Source organism: Pinus tabuliformis, chromosome 6 (assembly GCF_031772625.1).
Source record: "Pinus tabuliformis cultivar Carrire ecotype Pingquan chromosome 6, CPIR1, whole genome shotgun sequence".
In the NCBI taxonomy this organism is placed as follows: domain Eukaryota; kingdom Viridiplantae; phylum Streptophyta; class Pinopsida; order Pinales; family Pinaceae; genus Pinus; species Pinus tabuliformis.
The window spans coordinates 961,006,719-961,029,357 of NC_142292.1; the positions used below are offsets into that span (position 1 = coordinate 961,006,719).

The 22,639-nt window shown below is 34.9% G+C and overlaps 1 protein-coding gene across 1 annotated transcript in view; it reads left to right on the top strand.

Moving 5' to 3' along the window:
• LOC149262142 (uncharacterized) overlaps window positions 1-18,296 on the top strand; it is a 61,903-nt gene extending 43,607 nt beyond the window's left edge. The window contains exon 2 of the mRNA XM_089375068.1: window positions 17,868-18,296. Coding sequence (XP_089231194.1) covers window positions 17,868-18,296 — 429 coding nt within the window. The remainder of the gene's footprint in view (window positions 1-17,867) is intronic.
• Window positions 18,297-22,639: the final 4,343 nt, after the last annotated feature.

Below are 22,639 nucleotides of genomic sequence, written 5' to 3' on the forward strand. Positions count from 1 at the left end.
TAAATATGCACAATTTTTGATGTCAAGGGAGGTTGGGATTCTACGCATTGCGCAGTTCTAGCAGCTAGGGTAGAGGCTTAAGGCATAAAATTGCGCAATGCGTAGTTCAAGCTGGGATGAGGGACAAATATGCGCAGTTTTTTCAGCCAGTGGGACAGGTTGAAGGAATGGTCACTGTACACAGTTCTGAGAGGTAAGGGAGGTTGTTCCACTGAGATATTGCACATTTCATAGGCTCGAGGAGATAACTTGGGGCTTGGGTTTTTGCAATGCACAGTTAAGGCTAGGATATCTAAGAGGATTGCACAATTCTTGATGTGGAGGCTAGGTCTTGGGCTCAGGAATTTCTTAGTGCAGCAATCCTGAGAGGCAGGATCTATGCATTACACAGAACCAAAAGTCAAGGTCATAGCTAGAGGACTAGAACCGCATAATGCGTAGTCCGAGCAGGTCAGGTGAGATCAAGTTATTGGGTCGAGAAGCCTCTTCAGAAATGGTTAAGTGTTAGACCAGTGAGACTGATTTGTGAATTAGATAAAGCTTCGATTGTGATATAACACTTAAAAAAGTTGGCGAATCAATAACATAGATCACCCATGACACATAAAAAATACATTTTACTGTGTGTGACTGCTCTATGACCAGTTACGACAAGTGCGACACCATAGATACACTTTATGATGACCGTTATGACACATGTAAGGCAGTGCTCAAAAATTTGTGAACGAGTGTGACATATGTTTATATGGTTAGGAAAACTTATAAAAACAAAGATAGACCCTTGAAACCACCAGAATGAGCTTTTACACTTGATGCGACAACCCACATACAAAATACGACATTTTTCCTAAGTAACAAACGGGACCAAAACACTCCAGAAAGATACATGAAATGAGTCTTAGTGTTTGCGACAACAATGTATAGGACCAAGGAAGGCTCTGAAATTAATCATAGGCCAAAATTTGGAGGGTGTTGCAACTACTACAACAAGTAGGAATTGTAGTTTGGTCCCAAGAACGAATGGTGTTCTTTGTACAAGCCCATGCATTCTTTGTACAAACCTTAGACTACTTATAGTAATCAAGGTAGGTGTGAGCAACAATGGTTTTAAAACAAATCTATGATGTATTAGCAACACTCGGCCAAGATTATCCTAGGTATAACTTCCCCTAGGTACTTAAAATATAGAAATTTCAATCTACACAACAAACGTGAATAGTTTATTAGTTTTGTAATATGTGTTACTTCCATATTATCATTTATCCATGATCTGGAGAATGAATCCATAGGTGCTCAAAGCAGTACCTTCTCTCGGTTAGCAAACATGCCCGGTAATAATGATTAGGTAGTTTCTTTCTTATTTTATTTTTATTTAGATGAAAGTTTAAAGTGTATCTAACAAAACTCAATCCATCCTTGTTTAAACTATATCCAACAGAAATTAATCCATCCTTGCCTGACTCAATTAACTAGTGTCATTTTTCTTTCTGAAAGGCATCTAGAGACAAGAATTTCAAAGACCCTCAACAGGGAATGCTCACTCTAGAAGGTCTTCAAGCCATGAAAGAATATTAAGGCTTGAGCAAGCAAGATGTATGAAGTTTGTTACTATTGTTTTTGATTCCGTCTCTCTCTCTATCTCGTTGGTGATGAGAGTTTTCCGTTCCACCTAAATTTCTATCACGGTTCTCACCATGTCTTGGGAGGTCATTTTTTTCCTGCCTCCAAAAATTATAATTTACTGATAAAAGAGAAAAATTACATTGAGCAGAGGTTTCTCATGCATTCTTATAGCCTTTCACAGCTCCAATGAAAAGACATAATAATGTCCATAGATTCAACATCAAAATATTTAGAAGACTATTTCCATCATGATAACATGTGACCTTGACGTAATAATAGTCCCTTTGTACAATCTTGCATATGTGTTTTATAAAAAACGTAAGCAGAATGGATAATTTCTATTAAAATTGGAAATTATAAATGGCAATAGAAATATCAAAGAAAAGTTTTATGAGAATAATCTAAAAGTTGTCCACCCTTATCTTTAGGCACCAAGCATATCCAAACAACCAGTTGATTCCTTTCTTGGAATATGTAGGAGAGAGTAACCTATATGAAACCCTCCTAAATTCTCCAATTCTCCAATTTTCCTCAAAAATAGGTTGTTGGGTGAAATTTCTCAGCTAAAAACATTGTTAAGCCAATTTATTATTAGCCTTGAATCTTATAATATTTTTAAATTGTGTAAGTTATATTCATATGTGATGGTAATGTTTAACCTCGAGAGGTTCCTATAAATATATTTGGCTATCCTTGCTTATCTACTTCCATCCTTGCCTATCAATATAAAATAGCTATCCAATCCTTTATAGGTCCTTTATCCTTTACAGGTGTGTCTTTAAAGGACTATATAGGAGAGCCTTATAGTGGTATCTCTCCTTATTTAACTAGAGCATATGCATGTCTTATCCTAAGAGGGGAATTCACTAGACACCATATCTCACCAAAGGTATTTTACCTCATATGTTTTTGTAGTTTTTCCATAGTATTTTGGAGTTCCAACATTTATCTATGTGTCTTTGTGGGCACTTCTCTCAGTTCATGTGAACTCTTCAATTACCTCTAGGTGTGAGTTCTGGTAAATTATGTGTATGTATCATCCTTTATTTTTATAACTTTGAGCATGTCTTCCAATCCTTCTTGTTGTGATCCAAACATTCCCAGGTATCTTGGGCTTTGTTGCGCTGCGTCGACAATGATATCCTCAATCCCATTCAAGGACATAATTGGCCTCACAATATTTAGAAGAGTTGATTATATCGGCTTGTAATAAAGAATGGACATCATTGGATAGTTGTCCTCTATCATCAACAAAGCATCGATTCATTCCTCTAGACCATCTCTGAATGGTGGTTGTTGAAGTACAAAGTCCATAACATCAGTGGAAGACTGTAATATAGCATTAAGCATTTAACCCAACTACACTAAGGCTCTTCTTATTTCAAGTTTGTAACTTGCATTGATTTGAGCAGGTCAGATAACACTTTTGTGTGCATAAGTGCTTTGTGCTCTCAGGATTATCATGTTGAAAATCTGCTTAATGTATGTATGTGGGGAGGGTTTTACCATGGTGACTCAACACGTATGGAAGTTAACAATGCGACATCTAAGGCTATTTTAATGTTTCCTTGACTATCAATGACAAATATGACAAGTGGAACATAACACTAAATGGAAAGGAATGAAGTTACAGTGTGAAAGTGAAAACGGATAAGAAAAATAGTTGTACTTTTGATTATGTGATGAGGGATTTTTGACATGCAGATATGAGTAGTTACAAATAAAAAAGAAAGGTAGTCCACCTATTCTTTACATATGCCAAGAGATGCTAGAATAAAGATATGACTTTGCATGCTGACATGATAATCCACAACAATTGAAATAGAATCTTTGTAAATTAAAGATATAAGACCAAAAACTATTCTATTCTATGTGTATCAAATATTAGCAGTTGTGTTACTACATATTTGGAGATAAGTTCTATTCTATCTCCAAAAAATATCCGAAGACCAAATTCAAAATTTAGTATTCTTTCCATGCAATCCTTGTTTTCCATATAAAATTCACAACTTTTGAAGGTTCCATATTGCATAACATACATAATAGCCATGTAAAGTAATGAGAGAGTTGAAGGAAGCCAACTTCCTCTAGCAACAATGGTTCAAGATGCATAGAGTTAGAAAAGTTCAGTAAAACACACAAAATAATGTCAAGTCTATAAGCGTACCCTTCTACTATATTGCAATAATCTGTAAATACACAGATATGATGGTAATGACATGTAGATTATAAATTGTAATCATGGCCAATCATGTTTATGTCTGAGGCTTTTTGTACCTTCAAGACATGAACAAACAAGCATCTAGCTAGCTTTAGGAATGTATACATTTATATTTATTTGATTAGAGGTAAAGATGACCTTTACATAATGGAGACAATTCATACCTAAGTACTGATAGGTCACAAGTTGCATTTCACAAGCCAAAATTAATTTCCCACAAGATCACCGAACTAGTTGCTTCCATTCACTGACTTTTTCATAGAATTTAAGTGATACCTAGATATTCAATCTATTTGTCATCTAATACTAATGTTGATTTAGAAGTTCTTTCAAAATCTAATTTGTTGCTAATTTTAGCCACTGTTAGCTTATTTATTTTTCATATTGATTCTTAATTGGATCTTTCCTTATAGGTTTCCAAAATGACCTAACCTTCTATAATTGTAATGTCTACACCTTTCAAAGCAAGCTTACTAATATTGATTTAGAAATGGACTCCAAATGTCAAAAGCCTTTTTTTCCATAATGTTAGGACTTGAACCATCTTTTGGGAAAGCATATGTCTAGTTTTTGGGGCTTTCCATTCCTCTAATAAATTTTGTGAAATTCTATCCTTCATAGGGGAAAAAATCCAATCTGTAAAGGAGGGATTAGGCTTTGAAATGGTGCTTGTGTGCTTAGCTCCATGGCCAATTTTATCTCTTTATAATTTATGAAGTTTCAAGCGTCAAAACCTTAATTTCACATCTTCATACTTGTAAACCTCCAAATTAGATTTGGGATTTGTGATGAGTTCACATTTTCAAAAACCCTTAGGAGGCCTAATTTGGATATCAAGAATTCATCTTGGTTGAGACCAAAAATTTTACATGAAGGAATTTTTTAAATTAAATTCCACACCCCATTCGAAATAATGCTCTACCCTAATTGAATTATGTTCACTCATTTAACATATTTATTGCATAAGCATTCAATACATTGATTGAAACTAGTATGATTCATCAAAAAATGAGAGGTTTTAATCCATGAAAATAGCATACTAATATCAAGAGCCCCCACTACCCAACACAGGGTGGAAGTGGAAATTACAATTGATAGGGCCAAAAGCTATAGGTGGTCTAACTACCTAATTCAAAATGATGCCTTTGTTCTCGATATTAGGATTGTAGTAAATGTTATCACGCATCAATTGAGAAATCAAGTTAGGCTTAGACTAGTGATCTCCATTGCTAACAAGTCTAAGTCTCAATATCCTAATCTCCTAAGTCTAATGTCATTGACCTAGATTGTTTTCAAAGTAAGGTAACTCCACTAAGAGGCCTGCAATTGAATGACATGCACACAATATCCCTTAAAATTTTGAAGGAGAAGTCAGATCAATGTGGTTGAGGATAAACATGGGATAAACAATGTGCTGGATTTTGGTGCTTAAAATTTTGTGTTTCAGTTGCAATACTTTCCATGGTAGTTTCAGCAATATCTTCAACATGCACACATCTTATTATTTCCCAATTCGTATGATCCTTTGTATCTGGATCTTTCTCTCTCTTATGGAATATAGGAGCATTTTCCCTCACGGATTCCCAGTCAATTATTGGCTTCTTATTATTTGGGTGATTTTCAATATTTTCTCTAGCAATTCCATTGATTTTCCTGGTGTATATTTTAGGAGCCTTGGATTTCCCATCCTTCAAGGAAGATTTGGGGACGTCTAGTCCCAAATTTCTTAATTTTTTATGATCTTCTTGGGTGGAACTTTGAGCCAAATATGATGCCTTTGTTGGTTGATCTTAGGGTGGATCCAAGCATTCTGGATTCAAATTTGAATTCCTGTGTGATAAGGACCAGAGAGTAGTTGCAACATTTATACTAGCTTTTGTTAAGGAACTATTTTGAGTGCAAGAAAGTTATCATAATTTTTTTCAGGGCCTCTTCCAAGGAAATCAATCATATGATCTTCTCCAGGTTGAGTGACACCCTTTACTTTTACTTTGAATAGTTTCATACTCTCTCCTGATATTCCTGCAATATTTTTCCCTGCAACAAAGTGTTTTAGATCATCTAAATGTACTCCCTTATCCTGAGGAATATTTCCTATTTTATCTTTTCCTAGCCCGACAGTCTCTGGTTCCAATTTTAGAGGCCTCTCTAGTAAAGGTGTAGCAACATTATGAATCCCTCCATTTTCTTGATTTTGTGAAAACTCACTAGTACCTACCCTGATAGCAGAATTTTTGTTGACTATCCAGTTAGAATTGCAACTCTGCAAATTAAATTTCAACAATCAATATCACGGGTTTTTTTGGACATATTAACTTGTTGTTGGGAAATTATTTTATTCTAGTTAGATGTATTTAGATTCCATCTAGTAGATCTAGAAACTTAATTTCAATGGCTTTAAAAAATTGTAGTCATTTTTAGAGTTTCAATCCTCTTATCTTAACCAACTGAACCATATATCTCAGAGGAATAGTTGGTTCCCCTTCTATCTAGTGCTATGTCATGGGCATTCTTTGGTAGATACATGTCTTCCAAATGAATCAAGAAACATGTTTGATATAGTTATAGGTTTTGTGGAAGGCTTTGCAAAATTGCATCAAATGTGTATAATTTATTTATTTACTGGTATTCACAGTTCTATTTATTTACTGTTATTCACAATTCTATTTATTTATTGTTATTCATAGTAATATTCTATTTATTTACTGTCATTCATAGTAATATTCTTTGCATTCAAAAATCATATGATAATGATACTGTGTCTTCAGATTTTTATGTACAAGTGCATCCAGTGTCGAAGATACAAAAATACTTTATACTTCAAGCAATTCCAATGATGGTAATTTTATAAAAATTTAATTATTATGTCAATATTGTCCAAACAAAACACAGAACTAGTCCAAACGTCCAAAAACTCATTTTATAATTGTTATTATAATTATTTACTATTTACGGACAAAACTGGTCCAAACATCCAACAAAAAATCGTTTTATAATTGTTACCATAATTATTACTATTTACTGAAATAGTATTTAAAGTCAATACGGCAGGGACTGCCGCTACGCTGTTGCCTTGTTAAAATTGTAATAATCTTTTCCATTTTCACGAGCTCAATAAATTGTAATAATCTTTTCCATTTTCACGAGCATCTAAATTTTCGCTCTCTCTCTCAGAAATATTTAGTATTGAACATCGTAGTGAACACGGCATGCTTGACTCCTCTGGCCGCCTCAGAAATATTTAGTATTGAATGGATGTGATTTAGTACAACGACGTTGGCTGAAATACGTCGACATCCATTGAACATAAAGTGAATGTGAAAATGACAGCCGATCTTAATCGTAATCGTAATGGATTCAATTTGTCAAAAGTTGGATTTACCATGGAAGTAGAATAATCCTTTTGAGATGGTGACAATTACAATTATATTAAAATATATTATGCTAAAAATAATTACATTTCTTTTGTATATATAGCAATGAGGATAATTATTATTAGAGGTAGTTTAATGAAAATTAAAGATATATGTGGTTGAAATATGTTTTTAAATTTTTTTCCAGACTTAATTTAACTAATATATGAAATGATGTTTTTTTCTTTGGAGGCAAATTAAAAAATTTAAATTTGAAGTTTTTAAAAATCTTTATCATATTTTATATTTTGATTAAAATTGACTATATAAAAAGTCATTTTGTTTATTAATTATATTAAGCATTTTTTTAAAATAATTAGAATATCTATTATAATTCAATTTTCAAATTGCTAATGAGATAGTTATTATTAATTATTATTATTCAAGTGTGTTATCATTGTTATTTAAAAGCCACCCTAATTGAAATTATTCATTGATGAATATAACAAGTATTGTGTGCACAAGTAAGGTTTTCATTGCAGGTTTCAGCGGATCTGTCGCTATGAACCTGGAGAAATGGCTACCGATGACGGGGAAGTCTCTCACCCCTCCAGAGTCCTTTGCCTGTGGCCTGGGTATGGTGGATTATGCGGAGATTAGCAGCCTATGTGGAGGAGCTTGCATTGATGTGATCATAGGAATTCTTGTTATAGGTTTGGTTAGGCTACCTTCGTTTGGTCTTAGTGGGAATCTGAGGGTTGAGGAGGCTCAAGGCTTCAATGCTTTCTTTCCATCTTGCCCGATTTTTAGAGAGCCTTATAAGATTCTGAGTGCACCTGGACAAATCAAACGTATAGGCAACATGGTTTCCTGCAATATGATTGTCAAAATTTCTAGAAAGGATTCTCTTTGCAAATTATGGATAGCATGTGGAGGTTTAAATATATTGCTTCTGCCAGTTATTGACATATTCCTTCTTAGGCTTGTTATGGCTGGATTGTTGTGTAAATCTTAGAGCCAAATCTTCACAAAGACAAGTCAATTTGGAGTTTGGTCAAGTTTGCAATCTGTTTAAAGAAAACCTCCAACCAGAGAGTTGGTCAATGGGTGTGGGAGCATTCAAACTCCTCTTCGAAGGGAGGATGTTGAAGATGGAAATTCTAAGAGGAAGTGCCATGGGTGGCGATGCCTCTTCTTATTCATGGACCATGAATTTTAAAGAAGCCCTGAAGTCAATCCCAAATCCTCAAATTACAAAGGAACTTTCTAGTCATGATTTTGTGGTGGAACATTCATTGAATATCCCAACATTACAAGTGAACGAGAGCATTCATAAGAGAATAAAAACATATTTCGAAATTCAAGGCATTATATGACGTTTTAATGGCTTCTAGCCTTCGTCATCTGCCCTCAGAGAATGGGTTTACCAGAACTAGGATCAAATTGTAGACATGTTTTTTTGCTTGAAGGGGTACTTCAAGGTTTTCTTCAAATATTTGGAGGATCGAAAGAAGATCTTCAATTAGGGGCCTTGGTTTTGGGGCCCGACACATCTTTCCATTCAACGATGGTTCCCAAATTTTAATCCTCTAACCATGAATTCCTTGACTGTTTCAATTTGGGTTAGGCTCCCAAACCTGCCTCTTCATTGGATCACGCCAAAGATCCTAGAGGGTATTGGTGACTCTATTGGTAGTTATATCAAAATATACAGTGATAGATTGGTGAAGGGTTTTCTAAGTTATTTCCATACATGTGTGGAAGTGGACCTTAGCGAGGGTTTAACAGACAAAACCATCCTAATGTAGGAGGGAAAGGATTATATTCTACCATTGGATTACAATAATATTGCCTTCAGATGCAAAATCTTCCAAAAACTTGGGCACCTCCAAAACATGTTTCCCTCCTCAAAAGGGGTTTTCTGCAATAAGGAATCGTAGAGAAGCTACCACGGCTATAGAGATCTGAAGTTAGCAGTAGAGTCCAAGACACTTGGAGGTCAAAAGAAGTACAAATATCATAATCAACAACCATCTTCCAACCACTCAACCTCTTAGGATATTAGGCAATTCTAGTTGCATTGACGTAACCCCCAACAGAGGAAATTATTTCAACAAAGGACAACGAGAAAACTTTAGCCATATTTGTTCCGACCATCTGTGGGAAAAAGCGCAATCATGATTCTGATAATTCTAATAGCGAAAAAGACATGCCAAGTTATACTGGATTGTATGCACTGGTAATCTCTAAAAAATTTGAAGAAGAAACATTATTCTCCGTTGTGCCAAATGGCCTCGGTAAGTGAATTGTTGTTCGTAAGAGGAAGTGTAAAAAAAAGCCCACAAATCATCCTAGTTTTTAAATCAAAATCTATAGAAGATGTAATTTGGAGTAATTAATTTCACGATGTAATATGGTTTTTTGAAATTAATTGATTTAAATTTAGAACGAAAAAAAATCTAAATTTTCACTCCCACCGCATCTCTATATCTTAGATAATTAAAATGTTTTATTTTTTTAATTTATAATTTTAAAATTATTAAATTAATTGTTTAATTTAAATATGCGATGAAGTGTAGGAAAGTTGAAGTAAAGTAATATTGGATGTAGATTTCAATGTCTATATAGAGCTTTATCTTTAAGTTACATTCGAGTTCCAATCTGGGATAGCGTTTTACATTATGTGTGATGTTAACTCTTTTTTGTGGGGCTCACTACTATGTTTCTGCTTTTGATTTGTCTTGTTTGTCATTTTAGTGGAATCCACATGTCCTTTTCTTAGTTACATTTGGAGTCATTTTTTGGGTCTGAAAAAATGGCTTCTTTTCTTACAAACTATTTTTCCTCATCAAGATTTTTAAGGTTGTTTTCCACTTCGTTCTATTTGGTTGGTTAATGTTTTCATATAATTTATAATTACAATTTATTGATTCTTTTAATTGGGTTTTATGTCTTTTTGTTTAGTTTTCTATATTAGTATTTTTTTTAGCTATTAATAAAATGACATTTCTAATGTTTTAATACAAAAAGAGTGGGCTATATAAATAGTCACTAATAATGCTATCACATGGAAATAAAAACCAAAAAATGTATTCGCAAAAGCTAAAACACCTGCGAATGAAGAACCATAGTGTCACATATCCATCTTCTTTTATTGCCATGGTGAGGGAGTAGAGCACTATTCTTTGTATTTTCCCTTTTGTTTTCCACTAGTTTAGACCCCTTTGGATCCCTTGCTACATCTCCCCCTTCGAACGACCTTACCCCTTCTCTCTCTCTTTTCCACTTAGAGGTTAAATCACCCCTTTATAGTTTGGTCTACAATCCTTTTTCTTTCCATCTATGACCCACCTATAAGCACATGGAAAGCCATACCTTTTAGTGAATAGGAGCCCTTCAGATTTTTTGGGAAATGACCACCTTGTTGAAGTAAATTTTGAGCTACTGCAAGTATTTAGAATGGGAAATAGTTGGACTTGAACCTAAGACTTCTCAAGGTCACAAAGCATCCAAAAGAGGGTGGTTTGACCAACTCACCTTAGGCCTAAGTGTAACATTACCTTAATGTATTTGAAATATTTTATACACATAATTCCATTGACCCTTTCTCAACAAACTCATCCAACCTTATTTGAAGATCACTTTGACCAATAGTTTCAAGGGTAGACCTATTAAGTTTGTTTAAAATAACACCCCTTGAGAGGCCTCATTAGACCATAAAACCTCTTTGAAGGGACATTTTTTGAAAGGCCCTAATGGACCATTGAGCTTCTTTAAAAGATCTAACCTCTTTGCAAACATTCCCCCAATAGTAAAGCCGATAGGGCTCTCTAAAAGATCATATGCCCTTTCAAGAAAAATGTCATTGAACCCTTTTGAAAGAACAACCCAACCTCAAAAGTCATGTCTATTGGGCTACTTTGAAGGATCTTGTTTTGAAAGGATCCAATAGACCATTAAGCCTCCTTAAAAAAAAATCTTTCAAAAGGCACTAATAGACCATCGGACCTCGTCGAAAGAGCATCTTTCAAAAGGCCCCAATATAGATTGTATGACTCATAAAATTTCATGGATATTCCACTAGACAATTCATCGCAAAAAATTTAATCAAAATATGTTGAAATCCAAAATCTATAAAATGCGAGTGAATTTTCCTTACATTTTCTAGATTTATTAAATTATTAATTTTTTGCTTATGCATGCAATATATAAAATGTGGAAAATAAAGAACATGTAAAATAATTGCTCACAAACAAAATAACACCAAGATATGACCTAGAAAACCCTTTCAATAGAAAACCTAGCTGCAAGATGAGGCTGCTTTGCTCTCCCTTTCTCTTAATGGAAATGGTGCAAATACAAAGGAGTGATACCTATGACCCGCGAGTTACTAAATAAAACAAAACCTCTATGTTATTCCCTCTCTCAATTCCCTCTCAACTACTCTTCTCTACTATGGAAAAAAAATGCACAGGAATAGAATTGAACCCTTTTCCTCCTAGTGGCTTGGTTATAACAGAACATGATATCTAACTGGGGTTAAGTTTGACTCGTGCAACTCTTAACTAGAGTTACAATATTGAACCTTATAGAATTTTCTTGATCATATTCACGTGGCTAGCGATTTTCCATGAGTAATGGAGTTGACATGACATCCTCTCGAATCATGGTGGTCATAATAGGAAGGTCAACTTCTAGATGGCATAACATTTGCATACAAACTCTGTTTGAGGTCATTCTTGTGTCATTGAAAAGGTAACTCGGGTTAAAAAAAATTCAAGGGGTCTTAAACAAGGGATATTTTTTGGACCCGAAAAAACTTAGGGAATGCCTCACACTGCCTTTGGAATGTTTAAGCCCCCAAATTGCCAAAATAAGACCCACTAGTAAACATGGTCCTATGAGCTTATTCCTCAGATTTTTCCACTCTGAAAGAATCGATATGAATGTAAAATAATACATTGATACAATCCATATCATCCAAATAGTATAGCCATTGGGGCTCTTCGAAATATCATATTCCCTTTCAAAAAATCTTTCCACTGGACCCTTTTGACAGAATATGCTGACCTCAAGAGTCATGGCCATTGGGCTCCTTTGGAGGGTGTTGTTTTAAAAGGCCCCAATAAACGATTGGTCCTCTTCAAAATAACATATTTCATTGTATAACCTCCTTCAAAATATTGGATCTTTTTGAAATATTTACTCATTGGCAAAGCCATCAAGCCTCTTAGAAAAATCAAACTCCCTTTCAAAATAATAACTCCAAGCTTGAAAATAATGGCCATGAGGGTCCTTAAAAATATTATCTTTCAAATGACCCCAATAGCCCATCAATCCTTTTCAAATGAACATCTTTTAAAAGGCCTTGATAGACCATCAAGAATCATCAAAAGATCGAATTTACTTTGAAAAAAATCCATTAGATATCTTTCAAGGTATATTTTTTGAAAGGCTACAATAGACCTTTGGGGCCTCCTAAAAAATATAACTTTCAAAAGGTCTTAGTAGATCATCAAACCTCTTCAAAATATTTATTACCATTCAAAAGGTAGAAATGAGCCCATAATACTCTTCCACAGAAGACTTCAACTAACTTAATTCAATGTAAAAATACTTTGGTCTATCCAAAACCATTTCAAACCAATGTAGAATGGCCAATTAAAAGGATCTTCCTTTTATTACATGGGACCCATTAAGTTATTGTGAAGGAACCTCTTTTGAAATAAAAACAACAATGGTCGATCACCAATTAAAGCTATCATTTTGAACTTGGTAATGGGTCTAAACATTGGATAATAAAAAAGACTTCAAGCTTCAAATGTCCTTCAAACTCTAAGGCTTAAATATTTCAAAGGTAGCATCAATGATTTCATTTGGCTTGTAGCCACATCATCATATATAATTTATCCATACCTTTGACAACCTAATTCGAATGCATAAGTATATTCAAAGCCAAAATACGCCCAAGGAATTTCAAATTTTACCAAGAAAACAATTAAGTAATGAAGTATCCCAAGCATGGAAAACTAAGTATGAAAACATCATACAACCATGTATTCCATCCCAAGTAACACATAAACAAATTAATACAAGCTTAGTTTCAAAATTCTAATAGGAATTCAAATATAGATATGAAACGTTTATCACTAAAAAAGTTGGTCCTAGGGAACTACTTTTCGATCATAAATTTCCCACTCAACCATAAGCAATACTATGTAGTTGTCAGCTCTAAGATGAGGTCAATAGGAATTGGTAATAAGTGTAATACACTCAGGTCACTCATACAACCCAATTGTGTTTTCAAGTTAATCCAAAGTATTAAACATAGAATTCTCTAGATAACCTTCCAACCATCATAGCCATGGCACTCCCTTCCTCCACACAACTCAAAGGAAATATTTCCCTTCTCTACTGAGTGGACGCTTTAGAATATTCTCCATTATAATACTCTTAAATGTGTGTATAGGGAGTCCAATATGTTGTCTACCTTTGAATATCAACCCTTATATCTTGGCTCTTGATCTCTCAATGAGAAACTATCTATAGGGAATGTTGATTGTTTCCTATCCTAGTCTCTTTACTCATTTTCATCCCTACATCTCTCTTCTTAGATTCACCATTCCTTCTTCTCTAGCCCTCCTTGGTCTCTTATCAGTTTGAAGTTGAATGGGCATGAGTGTAGCATGGAAAAGCATGAGTAAATGGAATAGAATGGTTGAAGTGATGAATTGAATAAGCCTACTAGGAAAGGTCAACTTGAATTTTCATGAAGAAAGTGAGCATAGAAAAAGATATTGTTCAAATTCCTATGGGGATGGAATACCTTCTACTCTCAAAGACTTGTACTAAACCCCCATGTTCTCATAATTATGAAAGGTACAATTTCCAACAAACCATTGAATACATTGAATGATTGTTGGTCGGGGTTTTTAATAAGGAAGATGATGAAATGATGATTGTTTTGAGACATAGGAAAGTTAAGAAACTAAGGTTATTTTCCATCCCTTTGGGTTTCCCTTTCCTATTCTCCTTTAGTGGACTCGTATATCCTCTCGTGCTCATTCACAACTATTATTGCACCTTTATATTGATTTTTAAATGATATTTACATGTCCTAAAATTTCTTTGTCAAATCTACCTCATGGTTGATAAAAAGCATAATTACAGGCGTTGACATTCATGAGTCAACCCTTTCCCTTGAGCTTCACACTAGGAATCCATATGAGGTATTTACATGATTTATACATGGAGTCATTTTATATGAGTTGAATCCCATCATTATATTCACTTAATTTGTTTCAAAATATCCAAAGGGTCAAAACTGAGTGATTACATTGCCCCTAGGATTGCACTTTCCTCTTGTTATCATAATTAAAATGGATATGTCTCTCACATGTTATTAGTTTAAAACGTATCTAGACACGAACATGTGCTTAGCTCCATGGCCAATTTTATCTCTTTATAATTTGTGAAGTTTCAAGTGTCAAAACCTTAATTTCACATCTTCATACATGTAAACCCCCAAATTAGATTTGGCATTTGTGATGAGTTCACATTTTCAAAAACCCTTAGGAGGCCTAATTTGGATATCAAGAACTCATCTTGGTTGAGACCAAAAATTTTACATGAAGGAATTTTTTTGATTAAGTTCCACGCCCCATTCGAAATAATGCTCTACCCTAATTGAATTATGTTCACTCATTTAACATATTTGTTGCATAAGCATACAATACATTGATTGAAACTAGTATGATTCAAGTTTTAATCCATGAAAATAGCAAACTAATATCAAGAGCCCCCACTACCCAACACTGGGTGGAAGTGGAAATTACAATTGATAGGGCCAAAAGCTACAGGCGGTCTAACTACCTAATTCAAAATGATGCCTTTGTTCTCGACATTAGGATTGTAGTAAATGCTATCATGCATCAATTGAGAAATCAAGTTAGGCTTAGACTAGTGATCTCCATTGCTAACAAGTCTAAGTCTCAATATCCTAATCTCCCAAGTCTAATGTCATTGACCTAAATTGTTTTCAAATTAAGGTAACTCCACTAAGAGGCCTGCAATTGAATGACATGCACACAATATCCCTTAAAATTTTGAAGGAGAAGTCAGATCAATGTGGTTGAGGATAAACGTGGGAGAAACAATGTGCTGGATCTTTGTGCTTAAAATTTTTTGTTTCAGTTGCAATACTTTCCATTGTAGTTTCAGCAATATCTTCAACATGCGCACATCTTATTATTTCCCAATTCATATCATCCTTTGTATCAGGATCTTTCTCTCTCTTATGGAATATAGGAGCATTTTCCCTCATGGATTCCTAGTCAATCATTGGCTTCTTATTATTTTGGGTCATTTACAATATTTTCTCTAGCAATTCCATTGAGTTTCCTGGTGTATATTTTAGGAGCCTTGGATTTCCCATCCTTCAAGGAAGTTTTGGAGACCTCTAGTCCCAAATTTCTTGATTTTTTATGATCTTCTTGGGTGGAACTTTGAGCCAAATATGATGCCTTTGTTGGTTGATCTTGGGGTGGATCCAAGCATAGTGGATTCAAATTTGAATTCCTATGTGCTAAGGACCAGAGCGTAGTTGCAACATTTATACTAGCTTTTGTTAAGGAACTATTTTGAGTGCAAGAAAGTTATCATAATTTTTTTAGGGCCTCTTCCAAGGAAATCAATCATATGACCTTCTCCAGGTTGAGTGACACCCTTTACTTTTACTTTGAATAGTTTCATAGTCTCTCCTGATATTCCTGCAATATTTTTCCCTATAACAAAGTGTTTTAGATCGTCTAAATGCACTCCCTTATCCTGAGGAATATTTCCTATTTTATCTTTTCCTAGCCCGACAGTCTCTGGTTCCAATTTTAGAGGCCTCTCTAGTAAAGGTGTAGCAACATTATGAATCCCTCCATTTTCTTGATTTTGTGAAAAACTCACTAGTACCTACCCTGATAGCAGAATTTTGGTTGACTATCCAGTTAGAATTGCAACTCTACAAATTAAAGTTCAACAATCAATATCACGGGTTTTTTTGGACATATTAACTTGTTGCTGGGAAATTATTTTATTCTAGTTAGATGTATTTAGATTCCATCTAGTAGATCTAGAAACTTAATTGCAATGGCTTTAAAAAATTGTAGTCATTTTTAGAGTTTCAATCCTCTTATCTTAACCAACTGAACCATATATCTCAGATGAATACTTGGTTCCCCATCTATCTAGTGCTATGTCATGGGCATTCTTTGGTAGATACATGTCTTCCAAATGAATCAAGAAACATTTCCATGATCAACACACAAAACATAACGATGGGCCCATGTTCATCAACACACAAAACATAACCCATGGGACCGAAAGACAGGACTGATTCGTATCGCTTCATCGTCAACGCACGAAACAATTTTCTACAAATGTCAGAAACCCATTGCATCTAAATTTTCGCTCTCTCTCTCTCTACTAAAAATGATGCAACCCCTCATAAATTCTGGTCGGAATCCTGAAGAAATAGATTGAGACCGTGTCACTTCAAAGTTTCGATCAAAATCTACAGGAGATGAAAATTTCCACCTATTTTGTGGGCTGAACAAGTTTGTACTCCAGGCAACTTCGCCGGCAGCCCTTGAGTTTTTTTTGTGTCCTTTCCGGGTAAGTTGTATGTTATTTGGTATATCGTGAAAAAGATAAAGAAAGATTTAGCTAGTATGCAATTATTCTTGGGTCCTCTCACGACATGATGGACTCCTCTGGTCGCCTCACAGACTCGATAAGAAACCTGGATGGCTGTGATTTAGTACAACGACGTTGGTTGAAATATGTCGACATCCATTGAACATAAAGTGAATGTGAAAATGACAGCGGATCTTAATCGTAATCGTAATGGATCCAATTTGTCAAAAGGTGGATTTGCCATGGAAGTAGAATAATCCTTTTGAGATGGTTACAATTACGATTATATTTAAAAATATTATGCTAAAAATAATTAGATTTGTTTTACGTAAATTTTTATGAAATATATATATAGCAATGAGGATAATGATTATTGACTACAGAAGCAGTTTAAGGAAAATTAAAGATATATGTGGTTGAAATATGTTTTTAATTTTTTTTCTCAGATTTAATTTAACTAATACATGAAACGATGTTTTTTCTTTTGAGGTAAATTAAATAACTTAAATTTGAAGTTTTGAAAAATCTTTATCATATTTTATATTTTGATTAAATTGACTATATAAAAAGTTATTTTGTTTATTAATTATATTAAGGTTTTTTTTTTTTTAAATAATTAGAATATCTATTATAATTCAATTTTCAAATTGCTAATGAGATAGCTATTATTAATTATTATTATTCAAGTGTGTCATCATTGTTATTTAAAAAAACACCCTAATTGAAATTATTCATTGAGGAATATAACTAGCATTTGCACCTAATGTTGCAAAGGAAACGCCGTAAGGCATAGTGTGTGGAAGAATATTGAAATGTGAATAGGCTTTTGGGAAGGAAGGAAGATGAGATTGAACAAGGTAATTGGTGTTTCAAGTGGGGAACAAGACTTTCAAGCTCCAAAGCCATTAAGTGATATTCTGAAGAAAAAACGGAAAGTGACTCAAGAAAATCGTGACAATGAAGGAAATATACCTACAGAAGGGTAGGGTCAAGCCATTCAGAGTTTCAATTTGAGCAAGGGAAATGATGGCTTGCCACCACCTGAAAAAGATGTTGAAGAGGGAGAACTTCCAGTTGGTGACAGTGATACATTTGAACTGCCCACTTTTACTCCTGGGGTGGATGACACTGAGGCATCCAATGACGTGGATACTCTTGTAGAAGACAAACCATCAGCCTTTTCAAATAGAGCAAAGCCTGTTGTAGTGGATGACCAGGAAGATGCAGTAATGAATGATGCTGTTCACAGCAATGAAGATGAAGATGTTGACCATGAAGAGTATGATTTGGAACATGCAGAGAATGAGGACAATGAAGAGTGGGAAAGGAATGAAGATGAGCAAGAAGATGAAGACTTTCTAGAAGATGATGATGACAACGACTTTGCTAGGAAGCTTGGTGGCATCTTCTCTTGATTTGTGACTTGTATTAGAAGATCTATTGAAAGTTGTTTGCAAATCTGTGCATGTATTGACAAGCACAATGATGGTTTTCTGTTGTAGTTTTTCTTGGAATGTCAGTGTTCATGTGTTGCTTGACATGATTTTCTCGCAGCTATTCTCTACTGAATCTTGTTAATGATGATACAGATCCTATTTGTTTAATATTATAGAGGAGCCTATGCAGAAGCAAATATCATAACTTAATTTTAGAACATATTATGCTTCTCAGCAGAGGGATCAATGATGCCTTTGAATCAATTACCTCATTGGCATTTGCAGCTACTAGCATTTGAATAATGTAGACTTTGGTAAATATTCTTAATTATATGAAGACGATAACACTTTGCAGCTACAACTGTGAACAATAGGTGATTCCTCCTGTAATCTGCAGAATTTTAAGGCATTGAGTATTAAATAACTGGCAGATGATTGTTTTTTAGTTTTCATATTGTCATTGTAATGCGAACAGTTTGTCTTGGAAATTTTTACAGTTGCTTCTGATCATTCCAAAATTTCAATAATATTTGAATTACATGAAAGTATTTTTCTATTCGAGTAACACCATGGGTTAATTATTTTGATGTCTCCATAGCTGAAGATACCTTGGTATTTTTTTTTTTTAATATATTTATTAATTTGTGGTGGATATAAAATGGGTATATACTATATAGTATTGGGATATTTATGGTTTTTCATGTTCTGTAAAAGAAATTGTTGCATTTGAAGTTGTTCGTGAAGTATCCTTACAATTCCTCTATTAAATAAATTATATTATTATAATACGTTGGTTGTCTGGCCAGTTGAATGAACATGACATCTCCAAATAAAATTTATGCAGCTTTGTGAGATTCTATGCCGAAATGTGCCCACTAAAAAGATTCATTATTTTATCATTAAAAAAACCTAATTCATTATTTTATTGTGTAAATGCCATCATTTCCATTAAAAATGGGACAATCATCCACTGAATAACTGGGAATTATAAGCTTTTGTTCAATTCTATTTTTTGGGAGCTCCAGAAAGTGGCGGCGTTGCTGCAACTGTATGTAGAATTGATGCAATATTTTCTTATTCAAAGGTTGAAACAACCCTTTTTCACAGAAAGTAGAGTAGATCTATGGACAGTGTTGTAATTGGTGTACACTTGGCTAAAATATATATTGGGATGGATTTTGGAAGACGCATCTAGCACATTTTTTACTGTACTAGGGAATTTCATTAATAATATAAATATGCACAAAAATATTTACAGAAACCTTGGCAAAATCTGTTAGCTTGAGACTTTCAAGACAGTTTGATCGAACAATGTTAGGTTGAGAGACTTTGAGGACATTTTTGATAATTCAACGTTCATGTAAACCTAGAAAATGGTTTTGAAAAGAGCAAATGCTTAAGTTGCGATCAATTTTGCATTTTAGAGAAAACAATTGTATATACCTGTGTTGTATTTGTAACATTTTCTTTTAGCAGTAATGGTTATGTTTTGCATGAGGAGACGGTTGTAGTTGAACTAGTCAGTGGTGTAATACAAACACGGATCGCAGCCTTCACATAAAATAGTCATAGCCAGTTTCAAGCTATTCTGCTCTGGTCGATTCTACATATCAAGCAGGTATACTTTCTTTGTATAATTTTTGTTTAATCTATTTATGACACTAACTTGTGTATCTGTGTTTCTGTTTCAGCCACTAGATGGCTTGTCAGGAGGACCAACACCAGCAATAGTGCCACCATCGTCCTCAGCATCGTTACTGGCATCTGGCACAGCAAACAAACCGAAAGTTCCCTGCTAATTTTTCCAGCAGGGATATTGTGTAAAGGGTGATAAGTGCCATTTTGTGCATGGTCCATTTTCAGGAGCTAATCTAACTTCTCAAAAGACAACAAAACCAAGTCCAGCAGTTACAGAGCCTCAAGCAAGTGGGAAACAAACAGTCAATGAAACTGAAAGCAACAAAGATGGAAAACATCCATTTGATTTAAGCTTTCCCAAGGCAGTACAACCACTTGATCCTAATGCAGTGTAGTTAAGCAACCCCATGACATTGAAGTCAAACAACTTTCAGGAAGTGCAGTCAAGAAACCCTGTGCTAGCAAAGGAAAATAACTTCAAGGCATCACAGTCAAGTAACCTTGTTGCATTGCAGTCCAATAACTTCCAAGCAGGGCATTTGGGCAATCCTTTAACGCTGCAGTCAAATAATGTCAAGGAAACCCAGTTGCAAACACAAGCTAGACATGTCTCTCAATCAAGATCTCAGCCTAACTATATAAAGGGAAGTCCACATGAAGTTGAAATTTTTTTGCCAAAGATTGAACCTACAAGACAAAGGATACATGATTCTTGAAGAAACAGGTCTCGGATACGCCCGTCTCATCCTCCAGAAGAGAGACTACAAAATGGATTAGAATCGGAGGATTTGCTGGGTGGATCATCGCCAGGATTTGATGTACTTGTGGATGATGGACCTGACCAGCTAAGCCATCGGGAGGAGGCTCATTACTATAAACATGATATGGAATCTGGAAGAGATGCAATCAATGGTCGAGAAAGAAATATGCACAACAAACGAGAGCTTGTCCGAACTGGCTACTATGATGCTGAATTTCAGTATGACCATGGAGCTTATGAACCATATAAAAACAGGGGATATGAGTGTGGTGGCCGAAAGCAGTCTAATGATTTTGATGACTGGGTTCTGGAGAGATCGATTGTGCGAGAAAGGAGGTCCTTGTCTAGTGAAGATGATCCTGAACGGAACAATATGGAGGATCTCTGCCACCGGATTTCAAAACATAGGAGGGCTGTTGAGGCTAAAGTAGTGGATAGCCCCTAAAAGAGACAGCATGTGGATAGTCGACATGGTGAATTTCACCGTGGCTCTAGGCAACAAGATGATGACCGTAGACAGCAAGATATATACAGGGACCAGTTAAGGCAAGGTATGAATCACAGTAGTAGGTGATTGCAGGGTAGGATTCAAATAGAGGCTAGTGGCTTCAAAAGAGAGCCATCTAACAATATAGAATCTGATCAATAAGGCAAGTTAGAGAGGGCTTGTTCCAGAAGGTCACCAAGCAGATGGGGCTTAAACAAGGACTTACGCTTGCTAACTGCAATGAAAACTTGTGATATTTTTACAACAGTGGGGTCTCAAGCCACCAATCGAAAAATCAACAAAGATATGGATGAAGGGTTATCATAAGGGGTATTGGGGCCATATATTTGAGAAATTGGAAACGCTTCTAGCAATCATTTGAAATCCACACCAGGCGCAAGTGCTCCCGCCCCTACCACCTATAGGGAAATATTCCCTATGTTTGGCAACAAAGCTACCTTCGTGTAGTGGGGATGAGAGAATATCAACTTCTGGTTGTCAACATTAGACCCGAAATCCATACTAAGAACTAGGCAATTCAATGAGGCCCATTATAATCCACAACCTATGCCTTTCTCCTTCATGAGTTTCTTCTCATCACCGACTTTTTGTCACCAGGTTGTGGAGGATTTTCAGCTCCCTAAAAAGACAATTTCTTTGTTTCAATTTGAAACAACCACAATGGATTATTTGGATGCCTACCCCTGTGGTCCTAACTAAAACTATCAATTTATTTTTGTGGACCTTGCTGAAAGAATAGATGAGTTGAAGTTAAGGTTGCTTTTAAGGAGTCTTACTTTCACTTTTGGTGTGAAAAATAAAATTAAAAAAAACCAAGTTCAAATCTATATTTCCCTGCAAGATCACCCAACAGTGCAAGACGGAATGGAATACCCTTTTTACAGAGTTTAAATAAACTTTGTGTGTGAGCAATGTGTGTGTAATATGTGATGGTGAACATACAAAGTGTGTGTGCAACAAGGATGGATATCTCTTGATCCGTTAGAATTCCTACCTAATTACGCTAAGTATGTTTTACCCCACATAAAGGAAAATATATGTGTATAAAGGGTTGCTTATTCCTCCTAGTTTAAACTATGTGAGATTATAGGGAGGTGGAAGTCAACATAAATAAATAAATAAAAAATAGATATAGAAACATATGTAATGAACAGACTGTGGGGTCTTGATACCAGAAACCAAAAACAAATTATGCTGAATACTATCTATTAATTGCGCTGACAATAGAAAAGGCTCGAGAGAATATTGACGTAATTTCCATACACCAAGGTTGGAAAGAAATGTCCCTTACACAAAGGTTGGAAAGAAATGTCCCTCCTTTGGTTGAATTTCCCAAATGATTCAAAACAAAGAAAAGGAGTTTTCTTTCAATGTTGTTGTGTAAAACTCTTGTAATTTTTTTTAACAAAAGGAACT